This window comes from Anabrus simplex, chromosome 3, assembly GCF_040414725.1.
Source record: "Anabrus simplex isolate iqAnaSimp1 chromosome 3, ASM4041472v1, whole genome shotgun sequence".
Taxonomy (NCBI): Eukaryota; Metazoa; Arthropoda; class Insecta; order Orthoptera; family Tettigoniidae; genus Anabrus; species Anabrus simplex.
Window position 1 is genome coordinate 340688937 of NC_090267.1, and position 18730 is coordinate 340707666.

General features: G+C 42.2%; 1 protein-coding gene across 3 annotated transcripts in view; it reads left to right on the top strand.

Annotated features, from left to right (window-relative positions):
• The first annotated feature begins 16355 nt into the window (after positions 1–16355).
• LOC136867308 (lipase 3) overlaps positions 16356–18730 on the top strand; it is a 174444-nt gene continuing 172069 nt past the window's right edge. For 2 of the 3 annotated variants that reach the window (XM_068226701.1, XM_067144465.2), the window contains exon 1: positions 16440–16569. In XM_068226701.1, coding sequence (XP_068082802.1) covers positions 16444–16569 — 126 coding nt within the window. In that variant the 5' untranslated portion in view covers positions 16440–16443. Of the gene's footprint in view, positions 16570–18730 lie in introns of all 3 variants that reach the window. The other variant, XM_067144466.2, reaches the window with a different exon arrangement.

Consider the following 18730-nt stretch of genomic DNA (forward strand, 5'->3'; position numbering starts at 1 on the left):
TATTCTTCTTCTTCTTCTTCTTCTTCTTCTTCTTCTTCTTATCATCATAGATATTGACTCTTGATTGAAAGAGTATTGTTGGAGGACAAAATGCACCACTATAAAAATGTTGTACGGTGTGCAGATTATCAACAGGTAACTTGAATTCGAAGGAACGCTTTTTACTACCCACAACAATAAAAATTATGTTAATAGCAGCGCAAAATCGTTTCTAAATAATACATTGATTTTCAGCGAAAATAATATTAATAGCAATAATTTTTCAATATCCTGTACAAGGAGATAATCATCTTCCTACGTGGATGACTTCGCAATCGGAACGTCGGAATAGGAATACAGTTCACTTAAATGTAACTAGCTCAGAATGCTGCAGTCCGTAACAGGCACAATCATCTTCTTGAATGGAGAAGGGTATTTTTTGAAATAATGGACCAGTCTGATGTACTGACGAATCAAAAACCAGTCCTGGAGTGGATCTTGAATAGGCCTATATGGCCGGCATCACGTTGAACTAACGAATGTGAAATTCTCTGAGGTTCAGGAGAGCAAAGGAAAGAGTTTCATTTTGACAATATCAACCTTCCCTTCTCATCAGTGTCTTCCCTTGAATTTATTCGACTCTCCTTGACTAGGATTTAATTTTTTATTTAAGTGAACTCTCTAACCTCGTTATTCTCACAGTATTTATTACTAATTGTTCAGTTCTACAGGCATAGTAAAGAGAAAATACTGTAGTTCAAATTACTTGCAGTATAAGGTCATGCAGTGGCCTTCCTCTCGTAACCTAATCTAACGTTTGGGTTTAGGGGGCCTTAACCATCATAGCCACACTTTTGCATTGTCTTTTGAAACAGTCAACATATTTTATGTAACTGTAAGATTAGACTGTACGAAATATTTTCTATGGACATTTCATTTATGGAGTAACCGATACTTCATTTTATAAAACCATACGTTTATGAATGAAATATTTATTTTAGCCAACGGCCATTATGAATAGAGAATTACACCCAATATTATAATTCCAATATAGCACCGAAGCGATACAATATTAAATTACACAGTCTATACAGCGTGATTCAGCCGCCCCTTCCAATGTAGTTTTATGCAACACACAATATTCGTTCGGTGCTGAAAACGTATGCCCTGCCGGTATGCTCAGACAACACAACCGGATATCTTGGTATTTACCGCCTCACCATGATAGGACGCCGTAATGTTATACTCGTATTAAACACTGGAAGACATGCGTGTGCCTTCTAGGTCATATGAATCTGACACGCCGGCGAAACACTAAATTGATATTGTGACCGCAGTAAACCTAATACTTGCTATAAGCTGCCCAGCGAAACACTAAATTGATATTGTGACCGCAGTAAACCCAATACTTGCTATAAGCTGCCCAGTGTGCCATACGGAACCGTAGTGTAGTTGGTAAAGGTGTGGTGGAGCGGGCTTGCATGTCAGGTGGGAGGTTCGAGTCCGGGCCGAAGATTACAAATGTTTGAAATATATGTTTATTACGTACCACACGCAATGTAACTTCGATACCTGCATTCATGCAAATTTCGTGTGAATGAATGTGTTTGTGGCCCTAAGAAGGGCCGATTAATTAGCAGGTTGGACACATACAGACCGGAAATAACAGGAACACAATTTGGCCATTACTCCTGGTACGTGGGCCCCGGCTCGCCGCGCAGGTGTCAAAGAGCTGGGACATCCTATCAACATCGTTCCTCAGGTGCACCCGGTAGTAACGCTCTCGGGAAAGATCTATGGTCTTATGCACTCCCAAGTAGCCGGCAGTAGTGCCCGCATGCAACTCAGTCAGTACCTCTTTTCTCATGCTTCTGGGAATTATCAGCTGGGCAATGTGCTTCTTTCCGTCGGTCGAATCCCACGCGCGGATAAGTACCCCGTCACTAACCATGAGAGACGACAACTGGGAGCAGTACGCCTTATAGGTTGGACTGCGTTCGGTGATGTATATCCATTACGGCCTCTGCCCCGACTCTACTTCCCTTAAGATCAGCCCGATGTCGTCGTCCATCAGCTGCTCTCTCCTGAGGGCGTCTCGATACCATCCTTCAGCGGTGGTGGCCCTCACGGCCCGGACGTCCCCCATGCCCGCCTGTCTCTCATTTGTTGGCAGTGTCCACAGTTCTCAAGGCACGGTCTTCTGGATAGAGCGTCGGTGATGCAGTGCTTCTTTCCTTGTCGGTGCTCGGTGGTGAAGTCGTACTCCTAAAGGCGTTGTACCCAGCGAGCTGTCTGTCCTTCTAGATTTCTGAAGCTTAGGGTCCAGGCCAATGCGGAATGGTCGGTGCGCAGACGGAAACTTCGAAACAACGATGACGTCTACAGAAATGAGGAGAAAATTTCAGAGACCGTGAAAAAATAGGTTATTATTTCTCGGACATTTGTACAGAATGGACAAAACCGGACTAACCAAAGTTATTCCACTAGCTGAGGAACAAGAAGACAACAACGGCATAGATTATGGAAGTTCGATCTAGAGAAGTCCAGCATCCGGGAAGTTCAGGTGTTAGTCAGGAAAACATTTCGGACATTGATTCAAAGTGTGTAAGGGTTCCAAATCGAAAGAACTGCAAAGACGTGATTTTTACTTTTTATTTTTAGAATTTGATTTGGATCCCACTGACGCAGATAGGACTTATGCCGACGATGGGAAAAGAAAGGCATAGGAGTGGGAAGAAAGCGGCTGCGGCCATAATTAAGGTACAGCCCAAGCCTGCTGTGAAAGTTGGAAGCCAACTCACCCGGTCAAAGACGGGAAGTACCTGGACGGATGAACAGAAGAAGCAGCATAGCGCCCATTTGAAGGAGTACTGGACCGGGCGAGTTGGCCGTGCTGTCAGCGGCACGCGGCTGTGAAACTGCATGCAAGAGTTAGTGGGTTCGAATCCCACTGTCGGCAGTCCTGAAGATGGTTTTCCGTGGTTTCCCATTTTCACACCAGGCAAATGCTGGTGCTGTATCTTAATTAAGGAGTACTGGAGGAATATGAAACTTCAGACAAAGAAAAAATGAATTTGTAGCGTGACCCTAAGTGGTCAATATTCCAATATTCGCAAATTTAATAATAATAATAACAATAACGATTAATGATGGAATTTCTAAAAGTAAAACAGGAAGAAGAAGGAATCTGAAACGGCTAAAAGGTAAGAAAAAACATTATTATTATTTTCCTCTTCTTCTTCTTCAGGAGGAAAGGGGAAAAGAAGGGAAGAAAACAGTGAATTTTCGTATTCCGGTTGTTCTTATTCATGTCCTCCGTACACCGGAGTGTATAACTATTGTAATTATAGAGCTAATAATAATAATAATAATAATAATAATAATCATCATCATCATCATCTGTTTACCCTCCAGGTTTGGTTTTTCCCTCGGACTTAGCGAGGGATCCCACCTCTACCGCCTCAAGGGCAGTGTCCTAGAGCTTCAGACTCTTGGTCGGGGGATACAACTGGGGAGTATGACCAGTACCTCGCCCAGGCGGCCTCACCTGCTATGCTGAACAGGGGCCTTGTGAAGGAATGGGAAGATTGGAAGGGATAGGCAAGGAGGAGGGAAGGAAGCGGCCGTGGCCTTAAGTTAGGTACCATCCCGGCATTCGCCTGGAGGAGAAGTGGGAAACCACGGAAAACCACTTCGAGGATGGCTGAGGTGGGAATCGAACCCACCTCTACTCAGTTGACCTCCGGAGGCTGAGTGGACCCCGTTCCAGCCCTCGTACCACTTTTCAAATTTCGTGGCAGAGCCGGGAATCGAACCCGGGCCTTCGGGGGTGGCAGTTAATCACGCTAACCACTACACCACAGAGGCGGACAATAATAATAATCCGTATAATTCAACAATAAACCCTCGTTGCTCATGGATAATTGTTACTGTGCACTTTATAGACACAATCACCGAGAGTGTCAAGTAAATCACGTGCCTCACTACCGCAAGTACAGAGCTCTACTAACGATCGAGCCTTGCAGGATAGAGAATGGTACAAATACGCTGTTGTCTCCAGTCAGATAACTCTTTGCTCGTCTCTTGAGTGAGCCGTAAACTCGCGTTTGGTGATTAGTGTATAATAATCTCTATTATACATTACACTGTCATTGTCCGTCTTTTTGGCTGAATGGTCAGCGTTGAGGCCTTCGGTTCAGAGGGTCACGGGTTCGATTTGTGGCCGAGTCGCGGATTTTAATCGCGTGCGATTAATTATTCTGGTTTGTGCTTGTGTTTGTGTTTGTTCTAACACTCTCCTCTTCATATTCAAACAACACATTATACTAACAGCCACTACACTAGTGATTACATCCCTCCATATAGAGTAGGCGTCAGGAAGGGAATCCGGCGGTAAAACAGGGCCAAATCCACGTGTTCTATACAGTTCGCACCCACGACCCCACAAGATGTCGAAAAACCCCTAGAAGTAGAAGAAAAAGATAATTAAACTTAATTTACATCTCTGCAGTTTTAATGGATTACTGATGAGTTAGATGAAATGCCCGCCTGATGACCATGGTCTTTAAGGCGTCAGGTCTACATGGTCTGACACCGTGCTTAGCTGGTTCGAGTCCAGACGGTGGAAAAATAATGCCGTCAGAATGTTTGGCGGCATTGCAGGAGAAGAGGTGGAATACAACTTCTAATCAGTAGATAACGTGACAAATGTCTGGAGTCACTTCCAAAACCTCTACGCAGTATTTATATGGAGTGAGGGCATATGCCACGATTGATCGTAATTCGTCCGTCGGATGGATATGTTAAGCCTTGAACAGACCCCTTGATGTTATTCGATAGGAGTAGACTATGTGCCGGCACTGTGTTTCACCGTCACCCTACCTACTACCATGTGTTACATCATTCACTTCGTCTCATTGACTCCTCTGACGAGGTTTACGTCATGAAGGGCATCCTATCATAAATTTTCACAACGAAGATTCATCTCACTTCCTACCTGACCCCGTAGAGAAACGGGACAAGGGCTGGACATGCATAAGTCTATATAGCAGAAGGCTCGCGAGCGCCGTACTTTTATAATTATGAATGTCCCGCGTGCACTATTGATGAATGGGATATCTACTAACTGATTTTCACAGGGGCACTACTGGCAGCATGGAAGGTTAACTCAGAATATGAATATCGGCAATGGCTAGAGTGTTTAGTATCGACGAATACACAGACATCATTTTAATTCATGGAGAATCTGGTCGGAATGCATCCGAACCTCACGGTATGCACAGGAGTCCTGAAGGAGAGAAAATGGAACCCATATTAAGGCACACCTACATCAGCAACTCTATAGAGACGATTTGGATCGAAGGGTAACATACTGCCGAAGAATGGCTGTGGCATTACATCAAGGTGCACATTTTATTCGGAATATCTCGTGGAGCGATGGATTTTACTTTACGAATTATTCCTTCGTCAACACTCACAATCTCCATTATTGGTCTCCAGCAAATCCCCACTGGGTTCGAGCACAGCATATGCAACTTCAGTGGGGGGTTAATGTGCGGTGCGGTATTCTGAGAGACTCCATCATTGAGCCCAGGGTGACCGGTAGGCGTTATTAGGAATTTGTTGAGACCAACGTGTCTCTAGAAAAGCTTCTAGAAGATATTTCACGTAGGTAGATCTGCAACATTGGTTCCAGCATGATGGTGCATCACCTCACTACTTTCAAGCCGTTAGGGAACATCTTGATGCACGATATCCTGAACGGTGGATAGGTCGTGGTGGACCATCGCAGTGGTCTCCCACTCAGGACTTTTTTTTCTGTGGGGATGTATGAAATCGAAAGTGTACGAAACTGAGCCAGAAAATGCTGATTCTAATTGATAGTACGCAAGAGGGCATACATTACAATGAAAAATCCCTAACCCAGTCTTCATATGAGAAAAGATTTTGTTTTTCTTGCAAGTTACTTTACGTCGCACCGACGCAGATAGGTCTAAAGGCGACGATGGGATACGAAAAGGCTAGGAGTGGGAAGGAAGCGTCTGTGGCCTTATATAAGGCACAGCCCCAGCATTTGCCTGGTGTGAAAATGGGAAACCACGGAAAACTATCGTCAGGGCGTCCGATTGCGGGGTTTGAACCCACTATCTCCCGGATGCGAGCTCACAGCTGCGTGCCCCTAACCGCATGGTAAACACGTATGGTGTCTTTCCCGTCGCGTTTGTGGGGTAACGTTAATAGCTGTGCAGTTTAATTCAATCTTACTCACAACGAATACACTACTGAACCTACAATTATGTATACAATGTAGAATTCCGTAGCGAAGCACGAGTATATCATCTAATACAATGATAAAGATAAACTTAATGTTCATCTTACTACTGTGATACATATTTGTGAAAACTATTTCTGTGATTTATTGTAAATACCACTTCAGACAAGGTTAGCCTAGGATTACTGATGCCTCTAAATGAAATTCGGCTAGAATTGAGTGTTAAGAATATATGGTAAAAGGTGTGGAATGCAAATCACGGGGACATGATATTTCATTTCAATTTCGAATCGCAGCTACCTTGTTGAGAATCCATAGATCATATCACTTGACTATCACGCCCTCATAACACTTCTGTTTATTATTAGTTTACTATGAGCTTCTTATCTGGTGACCTTGCAAGACGAAATGCAGGCCGACCTTAATCACATAACTCACGTTGACAGATCATGACTGGGCTTCGCAGTCTGGAACTGCCCTCTGCCCAGTGTGATAACAGTCTTTAGATCCGTTTAGAATGAAATCACTTAAGAAAATTACCTAATTAATTACTATGATACACTCTGTTTTCTAAATTATTCACCGGTATTATAACAGTTGACCAGTGTTTCTCAGTACAGTATGTTAAAAGCCTCTACACACGACCCAATCTGCTGGGCGCGATCTGCAAGGACCCTACAGATTGGGTGGTATGTAGGATTGTCGGGACCGGTCGGGCCGACACAACTCATGTCGTGTGGTTGGTCGGGGCGACCACTCAATCTCCCAGCTCACTTTCGCACACTGCAAGTTAGGTCGTGTCTAGGGAGGTTGTGCAACTCGGGCCGATTTGTCATCGAGCAGTTCATTGAAAGTGTCTATATCCATTCGTAGAGTTTCTAAATTCGAATGGTACTGGTTCCTTTATAATATTTGTATGACTAAATTATTTTCTCTTTAATAACCACTTTATGGCCCAATATTTTCTTTTTTCGTATCGACTTCAGTGACAATAAAATTAATGTAATTCCTCTTCTCTCTAATCTGTTCACTTTGTCTATTCTTATACTTACTACTTGTTCAGTTGTGATAAACGTATTTAGGGACGTCTTTCTCCCACATTCAGCCTCCAGCTCCGGTGATTGAATATCTTTGTTCCTTTTTAACGTATTCCTACAACAAACTACATTTCTTCTTTTCCAGTCCCTCCCCCAATAATTTTCTAAACCCAATCTATCAATAATATTTTTCACCTTGTCAATCCAGTAATCTCCAAAAGAACTCTTCTTTTGGTGCTGGTAAACCGTTTGTAGGAGCAAGCCTCCCCCACCCGTTACCAACCTTCTCCAGTACCCCAACACTCTCTTCATGATATCTGATATCAACCTCTTATACTCATTACACATAACTCTAGTCGCTGAATTAGCCGTACAGTTTGGGAGGTCCATTACAATTTTGCCAAATCTGCTAACAATCTGATTTAAAATAATACGATCCTTTTCAACTCCCCCCCCCCCATATTTCTGCTCCATATAACACCCTACTTAAAACCACTGTTTTAAATACCATTCTCTGTATTCTGAAATCAATTCCCGGGAATTTATTTTCCAGTATTCTTATAACTGAAAGTGCTGCTAGTCCCTTCCACATAGCTTGATTAATTTGGTCAGACAATTTACAATTTCTACTTATACAAACCCTCAAATACTCTAGCATATCTGTCTCCTCTATTACCTCCCCATTTATCACTCAATGCTTCTTTGTCTTTCGTTTCCTACTTTTCCTACGTACCATTACCTTTGTCTTCCTACTATTTACTCTCAGCGACCATTTCCTAGCATACTCCGAAACTTTATTTAAACTTTTTTTTGCAATACTCCTCCCGTCAACGTCATCAATAATACATCGTCTGCAAATATCAGTCCTGGGAATTTTAGATCACTTAATACAGGACTCACCCACTCCTTCCCATGCCCTTCTAATATGTCATTAATAAAAATCAAAAAAAAGAATAGGAGATAATTTGCAACCCTGTTTTAAACCTGTATTAGATTTAATTTTTTCCGCACACCAACAGCGAGAGTTATAAATGTTCACATGACCGTTAAGATAAATCCACGTCTCATATGAAAAAACACAAGCTGTGGGTCGAATAGACGAACATATTCAATGATGCAGTATACCACTCAGAGTCTCATTCTTGCGGCTGGATCAGCAGGTTTTAAACAATTGGCCAGTGTAAACCTGTACAGTTTGATATTGAACAGCTTTGTAGCTCTGTACGCAGAAGAAACCGAAAGCCCTACTTGTTGTGCTAATTTTGTGAGTGAATTATTCGGTGACCGTTCAAGATTCGCACCAAAGCCACCTAGCTTTTCCTCTGTTGAAACTGTTCGTGTGCGCGCACGTTTATTATTGAACACTGAGCCACTAGTTTCAAATGTATTTACAATTACGTCAATCTGTGCTCATGAAGGTGGAACTCCACCAGAAAATTTCTGAAAAAATGCATCGAGTACCTGTCGAGCCGACTCGTACTTAAAATAACTGACATACGGAAATACGGTGTTGCAATGATAACTGTCTCACCATGTTAACAGCTGAGATTCAGACCGGCGACTGATGCTAGGTCGAACATGTGCACGCTCCTTGCAAGGTCAAGAACTATGCGCGCGCCTCCTGTACTGCTGCTTAGATCGCGGAGAGTAAAAACGCCGCTGGACGGTCTGGATTTATAAGATACACCCTGTAGACGCCCAAGATAGATTCGGTTTAATCTGTCTCGTTCGTGAGACTGTCCAGCACTTAGAAGGAAGAGCGATGGCGGTGTGATGCCAATATCTCGAGAATGGTTGGTTCTAGGGCCCTAAAACGTGGTTTCGGCCCCCATAGGAACTTACCGAGGTTTTTTCCCCGCGTAGAATAAAACGTAACGTCGAAATTGGCGAGCAAGCAGCCAGATGGCGTCAAATTAAAATGCTAGCTCACGATGGCTGAGGCCATAAATATTATTATTAGCCTATTATTATTATTAATATTATTATTATTATTATTAATTATTAAGGGGCTGTCAGGCCGAGGCGATAAAGGCGTGCTCGGTTCTCCCGAAAGGACGTGGGTTCGAAGCCCCGTCAGGAAGTCGTAAAATTTAAGAAACGAGATTTCCACATCCGGAGGTGCATATGACCCTGAAGTTCACTCAGCCTACACTAAAAATGAGTACCAGGTTAATTCATGGGGACAAAGGTGGGCGGGTGTAGAGCTAACCACTCTACTCCATCACGTGCCGAGGTTACGAATGGTGGAAGCCTTTACCTTCCACCCCTCCAAGGGTCTTCATGGCCTGTACGGAGATGACTTTGCTTTGCAATTTTTTTACATCGTTATGCCCTACTCAGGAGCACGTTTGAACTTGCTTAGCTGATGTGTTGGCCTTCTTTTCCTCCCAAAATCTCCTCATCCTCTCGCTGAGCTTCTTCCTTCGTTCTTCTGTCCAAGTTATAGTAGCTCTGGTGTTGGGTTTGTCTTCAAAGTGGTGATTGTCGATTTTGGTTCTGAATTTACATCTGTCCTGTACAATGTCTTTTGAGATGTTGATTTTCTGGAGATCTGTTTCAGTTTCACGAAGCCAGCTGTTCTTGGTTTTAGACGAAAGGGCCAGGTTGAGAATTCTTTTAGTTAGCCTGTTAGTGTTCATTCTGATAATGTGTCCATAAAATTTCTATCGTCTTTTCAGAAAAGTGTGAGAAAATTTTTCAGAATGACAATATATCCCCTGGGATGATTTTTTCTCCATATTCCATCTATACAAACTGGGCCAAAAATATTTCGTAAAATTTTCCTTTCTTGCTTCTCAGTGTCTTTGGTCAAAGATCCGCCACCAATGATTAAGGTTTCTGAGGCATATAACGCTTCAGGTTTGATCACTGTATTATTGTGTCTCAGTTTTGCATTCCGAGATATTGATTTTTTATTATACCTGTTCCAACTGATCCTGTATGCTTTCTGTAATTTGGAAATTCTTTCTTTATTTGCTTCGCGGTTTAAACCAGAGGGCTGAATAATTTCTCCCAAATATTTAAATTGGTTCACTTGAGCAATTTTGCCGAATTTAGTTATCATAGGTTGTCCATCTAAGTATCGTGGGGCTCCTTCCATGTACTGAGTTTTCTCATGTGAAATTTTAAGTCCCGTTTTGATGGCAATTTCATGTTTTTCAACGGAATGAATTGCTTCATGCCTATTATTGGAAAGGATTGCTATGTCATCAGCAAAGGCCAGACATTGCACGTGAATTCTGTCTTTACATAGTGTTCCAAGGGTTATTCCTTTAGTTTCCTGATTACTTTCTCAAGTACCAAGTTGAACAGTAACGGCGATAAACCATGCCCTTGACGGACCCCGGTGTTAACAGGAAAAGGCTCAGATATTTCGCCTAGGAATTTAACTTCTGAAGTAGTGCCAGTTAATGTTTGTTTGATTAATTCTCTTGTTTTTGTATCCACTTGAAATTCTTCTAGAATATTGAAAAGTGTTTGACGGTCTATAGAGTCATATGCTTTTCTGAAATCTACAAAAGTAATGACTGTTTGTCTGGTTTTGCGCATTTGAAGGATAGTTTTGGGATTAAGGATTTGTTCTGTACAAGATCTTCCTTTTCGAAAACCTGCCTGGTATTCAGCAATTAGATGGACTGTTTGTTTCTCAAGTCTAGTGAGCATGGCTTTGGAAAACTTTTGTAAGAAACTGGTATCAAGCTAATTCCTCTATAATTATTGATGTTCGTTTTATCCCCTTTCTTGTGTAGTGGATGGATTAGCGCACATTTCCAATCTTCCGGGATTTCTTCAGTGATCCAGATGTTCTCAAGAATCGAGCGGATTTTCCGGGCTACGCTGTCACCTCCGATCTTCAGCATTTCGGCAATTATACCATCTACCCCGGGGCTTTGTTATTTTTGAGTCCATGGATTATTTTCTTGAATTCTTCCAGTGTTGGGGGTTCTGAATCTTGATTAGATAAGGGTTTATCAAAGGTGAGTTGTTCTTTAGAGGATTCACAGTTTAAAAGATCCTGGAAATAAACTGCTGGAAGTTTGCAGTTCTCTTAATTATTCGTTTCAAATGTCCCATCTGAGCGTTTGAAGCAACGACCAGGTGCCTGATAATTTGATAATTCTTCTGTGAAAGTTTAGTAGAAGTTTCGTGCATTGTTTTTTGTAAAATCTTGTTCAATTTCTGCCAATCTGTAGTGTTCGTATTTGCCTTTTTCAGACCTGATAATTTTTTTATGTTTGTTTCTGTATTTTGGTGAATTCCTGCCAGGTTTTTTTCAGTTTTATGGGAATTCCAATTCTGTCAGACTTTAGTTCTAAAGTTTATGTCCTTGTTGCAGGCTTCATTCCACCACCTATGTTTGCGTTTCCTGGGTGGTGTGCCAACATTTCGAGAAGCCTTCAAAAGTATGTATTTGAGTTCTAACCAGTTCGAAGGATTGTGAGTAGGAATACTTTCAAGGAAAGTACTAGTGTTCTGCTTAACAAATTCCGGATCGACACGCAGGTTTTTTGTTATTCTGGTTTTGGACCTGTTTGGTTGAAATTTGACCTTGATCAAGGATAGATGGTGGTCAGAGTCAATGATCCCTCTTTGAACTTTAACATTCATAATTTAGATATTTCTTGGAAATAGCCACATAATCTAGTTGAAATTCCACAAAGTGAAAATTTGGGGTTCTCCAGGTTGTTTTCTTGTGTAGAAGTACCCGGAAATGTATTGACATTAATTTGAGATCAAAATTTTTGCAAAATCAAATAATCTTTCTCCATTTTTATTAGTTCTATTGTGCGCTGGGTATAGTCCTACAATGGTCCTGAATTTCTTTTCTCTACCAATTTGGGCATTGGAATCTCCTTATAGAATTTTTATGTGATGATTTGGTATTGTGGCTGTAGTTTCTTCCAGCAGTTCCCAGAAGTCTTCCACCATTTGTGGATCCTTTTGATTGTTGTTATTGGTGGGTGCATGCGCATTAAGTAATGTATAAGCTTTGTATCCCGATGTAATGGATAGTGTTGAAATTCTTTCAGAAGGCGAAGAAAAGTTAAGTACTGAGTTTACAATGTTCCTTCTTACAGCGAATCCTGTGCCAAACTGTAATGGTCTCTTATAAAGGGAGATTGCTGGCTTGCCTTTGTAAATTCTATAATTTCCTGAGTCAAAATGATTTTCATCCGTGTATCTGGTTTCTTGAAGTGCTAAAATTTGGATGTTTAAGTTATCTAACATGTCTGTTAATTGTTCAACTTCCCAGTTTTCCGAAATGTGTTGATGTTTAGACTACCAAAGAAAGTTTTGCATTTTGGGCGAAGAGATTTGGGAAGCTCCGATACATTCCCGCATGATGTTCTCGGTCCCCCAGATTCCGATGACCGAGAAAAACTAGTATGTCTACTAATGCCTGGGGTAGTTATATTGTAGGTTGATTCCATCATGCTATCTAGTTAAAAGTATTGGCGACATCGATCTATGTCGGTGTCATGGTTACAACTGAAGTAGTGAGCTTCAGAGGTTGCTGAAGATGTTGGCGAGCTGTGCCTGTTTTTGGTCCGCAAGAGGTATTTTACTTCCCTCAAACCCTCCGGCAAGTCCGGCAAGCCTCCCGATCCGCCACCTGGGACGCGCCCGATAGAGGAACAGGCTGAAACCCCCACGGGTTTGCTTTGCTATTATTATTATTATTATTATTATTATTATTATTATTATTATTATTATTATTATTATTATTATTATTATTATTATTATTTTTATTTTTATTTTTAATAATTTCAGGGGCTCCCTTAGAGGATTAATGATAGATTGTCGACGCCCGTATACCACGATTGTAAGTTCTAAACATACAGTGGTACCATTTCCTAGGTTATTCACGATTATATCAGTCGGGATCGGCTCCATCAAAAATAGCTATAATGACATAAAACACTTTAAAATTAAATTTAAAGCAAGTTTTGTTTCAACTGTATCTAAATAAAGATAAACGCTCTATAAATTATTATTATTCTTGCAGAACTTTTTCACTTTTTTTATGGAGTCAGCACTTGACGAGATAAAGGCCAAATTTTACGACCCGATTTCCTTCCTGACGCCAACATTATGTGGGTAACATATTCGGTATTGCGTGTTTCTGTGGTGGTAGTTAGTGTGGTGTACTGCGAGTAAATGAAGAGAAGTGTATCAAAACGAACATAAACACCCAGGCCTCAAGTCAGAGGAATTAACCTAACATCGCCTGGAATCGAAACCAGGGCTCTTTAAACATACGGCCTATACGCTGACCATTCAGCCAAAAAGCAGGACCAAAATATCAGCAAGAAACCATTTCGACCCTTTCTTCTTTGAATATCATATTCAAGATTAGTTCCGCATTTCAGTACTTAACTCTTCACTCCCAAGAAAGAATGGGGTTTCTCACTCAAACAAAATTAAAAATTAAAAAAAAAAAAATTCTAGAGATGTCATTTGAGTTCAGACAAGTGTATGTGTGCAGACTACTCAGCCCGAAGGCTGGTTGGATTCTCAACAGTTCGGCTATCAGCTGTCATAGATGGTCTAGGAGTCACTGGGGAGGCGTTCTAGGGAAATGAAGGGCGAGGCAGTTTCCCGTGTCTTTCCTCACCGAGCCAGAAGTTGCTACAGTAGAACTTTATTAATCCGGACTAATTGAGGTTGTCCGAATTAATGAAAGTCCGGATTAAACAAAATAACTTGTGTTCAGTAAAAAGAACGTGTGCAGTACAGTATTTAAGAAATACAAAGGTTATTTAGTATGCAAGATATAATGCAATACAGTGTTAGGCCCTCCAAATACAGAATAACTAGTGCTTTACAGAATTAGGACACGCCAATCAAGGCACACATGCATTGACCATACTTGACTCGCTTACAATGGTCACTAGGAAAGTTTTGCAATACGCAAAAACGGTTGGCTGGACACCCCTGTTTTGGTGAGGGATGAAAAGAGGGGTGAAAACTGGTCTAGAAGATAGCAAGGCTAGACCTTCTCACCATTTGTTACCAAGCAGTGGGATTGAAAGCAAGATGTCATTTTGGTCTAAAGGTGAATATCGCGCAATTATCCGCTACAATTATGCTCGTGGATTAACTGTTGACCAGTGCTGGAGGAAATGACTCCTCTCCTGGGGAAAAACTGTCCACATCGGACAACAATTTTCCGCTGGTACAAAGAGCTCCAGAGGGGAGATTTTGGGATTGAAGTCGATCCTCGTTCTGGGCGACCGTCTGAATCAGTGACTGAGGAAAACATTGAAGCTGTGAGGAAATGTTGCAGCAAGAGAGGCGGTTGACATATCGGCAGGTAGAAGAGACCCTCCACATCCCTGCATCAGCTATTCATTCAATTCTACACGACTATCTCCATGTTCGAATTGTTTGTTCCCTTTGCGTGCCCCATTCACTTTCAGAGCAACAAAGGGCACATCGAGTGAAATGGTGCCGAGAAATGCTAAAACAGTTTTAAAATGGGACTTCGCGTAACGTCAATAGCTTCGTTACAGGTGACGAAACTTGGCTTTAATATTACGATGTCCCAACAAAATCCCTGATCAAGGGACCTGTTTGGCTCCTGTGACTGTGCGAAAGTAAAGGTCAGTGAAGAAAAGGATGATTGAAGTATTCTTCACTAAACAGGGCATCCTGACTCAAGTTGTGCCTTGTAACACAAAGGACAGTTACTGCGAAGTGGTACAGTGAGACTTGTCTGCCTCAAGTCATCCAGGCTCTCAAGCAACTCCGTCCAAGGTCACGGCTCAACAGTTGGCTTTTGCATCACGACAATGCTCCAGCACATCGTGCTAATGTAATAATGGATTTTCTTGCCAGATCAGGGTTGACTGTGCTTGACCACCCTCCATACAGTGACCTTCGCACTCTTCTCAGAATTGAAGATGAAGCTGAAAGAGCGGCGTTTTGCATCCGACGAGGAGCTTCTGGCAGCATGGGATCACGAGTGTGAAAATGTAACCGAAGAAAAGTGGCAGAGTTGGTTCAGTGACTGGTTTCGACGTATGGAGAAGTGTGCTGAGTGTGGTGGAAATTATTTTGAAAAAGTCTAAAGCGTTCACTCACATTGCAAAACTTTCCTAGTGCCCTTTGTTCTGGTTTGAAGAAACTGCTGATATTTTGTTGTCTTCCTTTGACATTAATTTATTTAATAATTAACTCACAGAGATGCCTCAAATGTTCGTAATGTGTGCAGATATGTTTTCATCGTTGTTAACTTCAATCTATTTAATGACAATGTTGAGACGGTCTTTAATTTCACTAAGTTTTAGCTTAGGGTTAATAACATTGCCTGCTTCATCATGGTCATATTCATCCGCTTCAGATCTTTCTGGGCTCGTAACTCAGCTTTGCACTGTAATTGCATTTATGTCTTATTATTAAACGGCTGTCCAGATTAAGCGAAGTCCGGACTAATGGCTCGGTGTTAATGAGGTTCTGCTGTATTACATTCCAGTTTGCCAAGTCCACTGAAACACATGCACCAACTCACCTTATCAGCGATATTTCCGCACTATTCAAAACAGGAACTGGCTGCATAAAGAATGACGTTACTAGTATCATTCATACCGAGTTCGATAGGTGCAGTTGCTTAAGTGCGGCCAGTATCCAGTATTCGGGAGATAGTGGGTTCGAACCCCACTGTCGGCAGCCCTCAAGACGGTTTTCCGTGGTTTCCAAATTTTCACACCAGGAAAATGCTGGGGCTGTACCTTAAAAGGCCACGGCCACTTCCTTCCTTCTCCTAGCCCTTTCCTGTCCCATCGTCGCCATAAGACCTATCTGTGTTGGTGCGGCGAAAAGCCAATAGCAAAAATAAAAAAATTATCACGCATACGCCAGTCAATTTCATCTCGTAAAAACCAAATGAAAGAAAAATATTTGTTCTAGCCTATACCAGAAGACATAGTGCAGTGTAATCACTATATTTTAACTCGCCAGCAAAGGCTAATCAGACAAGGACGGTAAAAATTGAACAAAATAAACAGAAGTTCATTCACAGTTGGTGATAGTTTATGACCGTATGCTCACGAAGATAAATATGCAGCTTGCTATTCGTTAGAATGAAGGTCGGAATGATAACACATTGCATTAAGCCTGAGCTCAGTCAATCAGATTGTTCAGATGCGAGTAAAGATGAGAAATCTAAGTTGGTGTACAGTGTCGTTAACTGCAGTCGCCGTAACAAGCGTTCTCCTCGGCTACTTGCTTGGAGGGAGTCAGGACCCAACAGCCAGGGATCCCGATATCGACCTCACAACGGTAAGAATACAGTGCAAAGTACATAATGACAACTTATTTACCACAAATGAATAGGACAGATGAGGGATTGTCCCGCTGGGTTATCATGACAACATCGTGCGACGCAAATCCTATTCGAATTGCCGTTCCCGATGATACTAAACATGGAAATATTATTTTCAAATACTTGATATTTTTTGAAAATTCCTTCACCATGTAACTTCTTCTCTAATTGTCCTAAGACTACGGCAATGGTATAATTATTGTTACCGGGCGAGTTGGCCGTGCGGTTAGGGGCGCGCAGCTGTGAGCTCGCATCCGGTAGATAGCGGGTTCGAATCCCACTTTCCGCAGCCCTGAAGATGGTTTTCCGTGGATTCCCATTTTAACACCAGGCAAATGCTGGGGGCTGTACCTTCATTAAGATAACGGCCGCTTCCTTACCATTCCTAGGCCGTTCCTGTCCCATCGTCGCCATAAGACCTATCTGCGTTTGTGCGGGAGGATACAACTGAGGAGGAGGACCAGTACTTCGCCCAGGTGCCCTCACCTGCTATGCTGAACATCCAAAACAAAATAAACATTTTTTTGCTAGTTGCTTTACGTCGCACCGACACAGATATGTCTTATGGCGACGATGGGACAGGGAAGGGCTAGGAGTGGGAAGAAAGCGGCCGTGGCCTTAGTTAAGGTACAATCCCAGTATTTTCCTGGTGTGAAAATGGAAAACCACCGAAAACCATCTTCAAGGCTGCCGACAGTGCGGTTCAAACCTATCTCCTGAATACTGGATCCTGGCCGCACTTAAGCGACGGCAGCTATCGAGCTCGGTACAAAATAAAATAAGTGTTTAACAAGCGTTAAATATAAATTAAATGGTAACCTTCAGTACGAATCTTGCTTGACAGTAAGGACAGCGTGGTAGCCGCTGGGCCTATCACCGGGCTATTCAGTTGCTTTGTGACAGGTAAAAAATAAGTTACTGATCAGGCAGAGCTCTATCTCTTTACAGCAGCGGTGCTAGTGAAGCCGGAACCTTGCGCCGTCGCCATCTTACGTCACTACCGATTCACTGTAAACATATAGGTAGAGATGGGTAATTGCCTATTTGCTTATTTCATTCCTGTGTTCAGAAACGTAGGATTTTGAGGTATAAATCCGTTTTAGGGTCCTTTTTTTAGCTAGATTTCGTTGGTTTTATCGTGTCTATAAATGCCTGTTTCAGGGGTTTGTGCCTATTTGGAATATAATTGCCTATTTTTTGCCTTTTGACTATACAGCATTTTAAAGCAGCCGGTTTTCTTTCAATACATTTTATTGTAGCTGGTGCGTTCGACAGAATTATCTTCTCGATTCTCAATATCTATTTACCCCACGACCATACTGTAAACGGGAACTCTCGGAATCACCAGAAATAGTGCTTGGGAAATTTCCATCAAGCGAAACAAGGAACAGTTTGACGTCGAAGCCTTCAACTCCTCCAACCTCGTAAGACATACGCGAGAAACAATCAATGTCGAACTACTTTGGTTCGGGAGTGTACAACTGAGGAGGAGGACCAGTACTTCGCCCAGGTGCCCTCACCTGCTATGCTGAACATGGGCCTTGTAGGGGATGGGAAAACTGGAAGGGATAGACAAGGAAGAGGGAAGGAAGCGGCCATGGCCTTAAGTTTAGTACCATCCCGTCATTTCCCTGGAGGAGACGTGGGAAACCACTTCGAGGATGGCTGAGGTGGGAATCAAACCCCTTCTACTCAGTTGACCTCCCGAGGCTGACTGGACTCCGTTCCAGTCCTCGTACCACTTTTCAAGTTTTTTGGCAGAGCCGGGAATCGAACCCGGGCCTCTGCGGGTGGCTGCTAATCACGCTAACCACTACACCACAGAGGCGGACATTAAGACATTTTCTTTCATCGATTTCATTTCACTGGATAGATGTGAATACGAACATGATCAAACTGTTAAAAATAACTTTTATAACGTTATATCGAACGTTCAAAAAATCACTATGGATTTCTAACAAGGCATTCCCCAAAATAAGAATGTCTGAGGCACATTACAGGAGGAGCATGTATTGCTACAATTTAGGAATACATAGCGTGGCTCAACATTAAGAATACTTGTATGTATGGGATGAGACCATTGCGTCCAGGGCATCATATCATGTATTGTCAAACGCA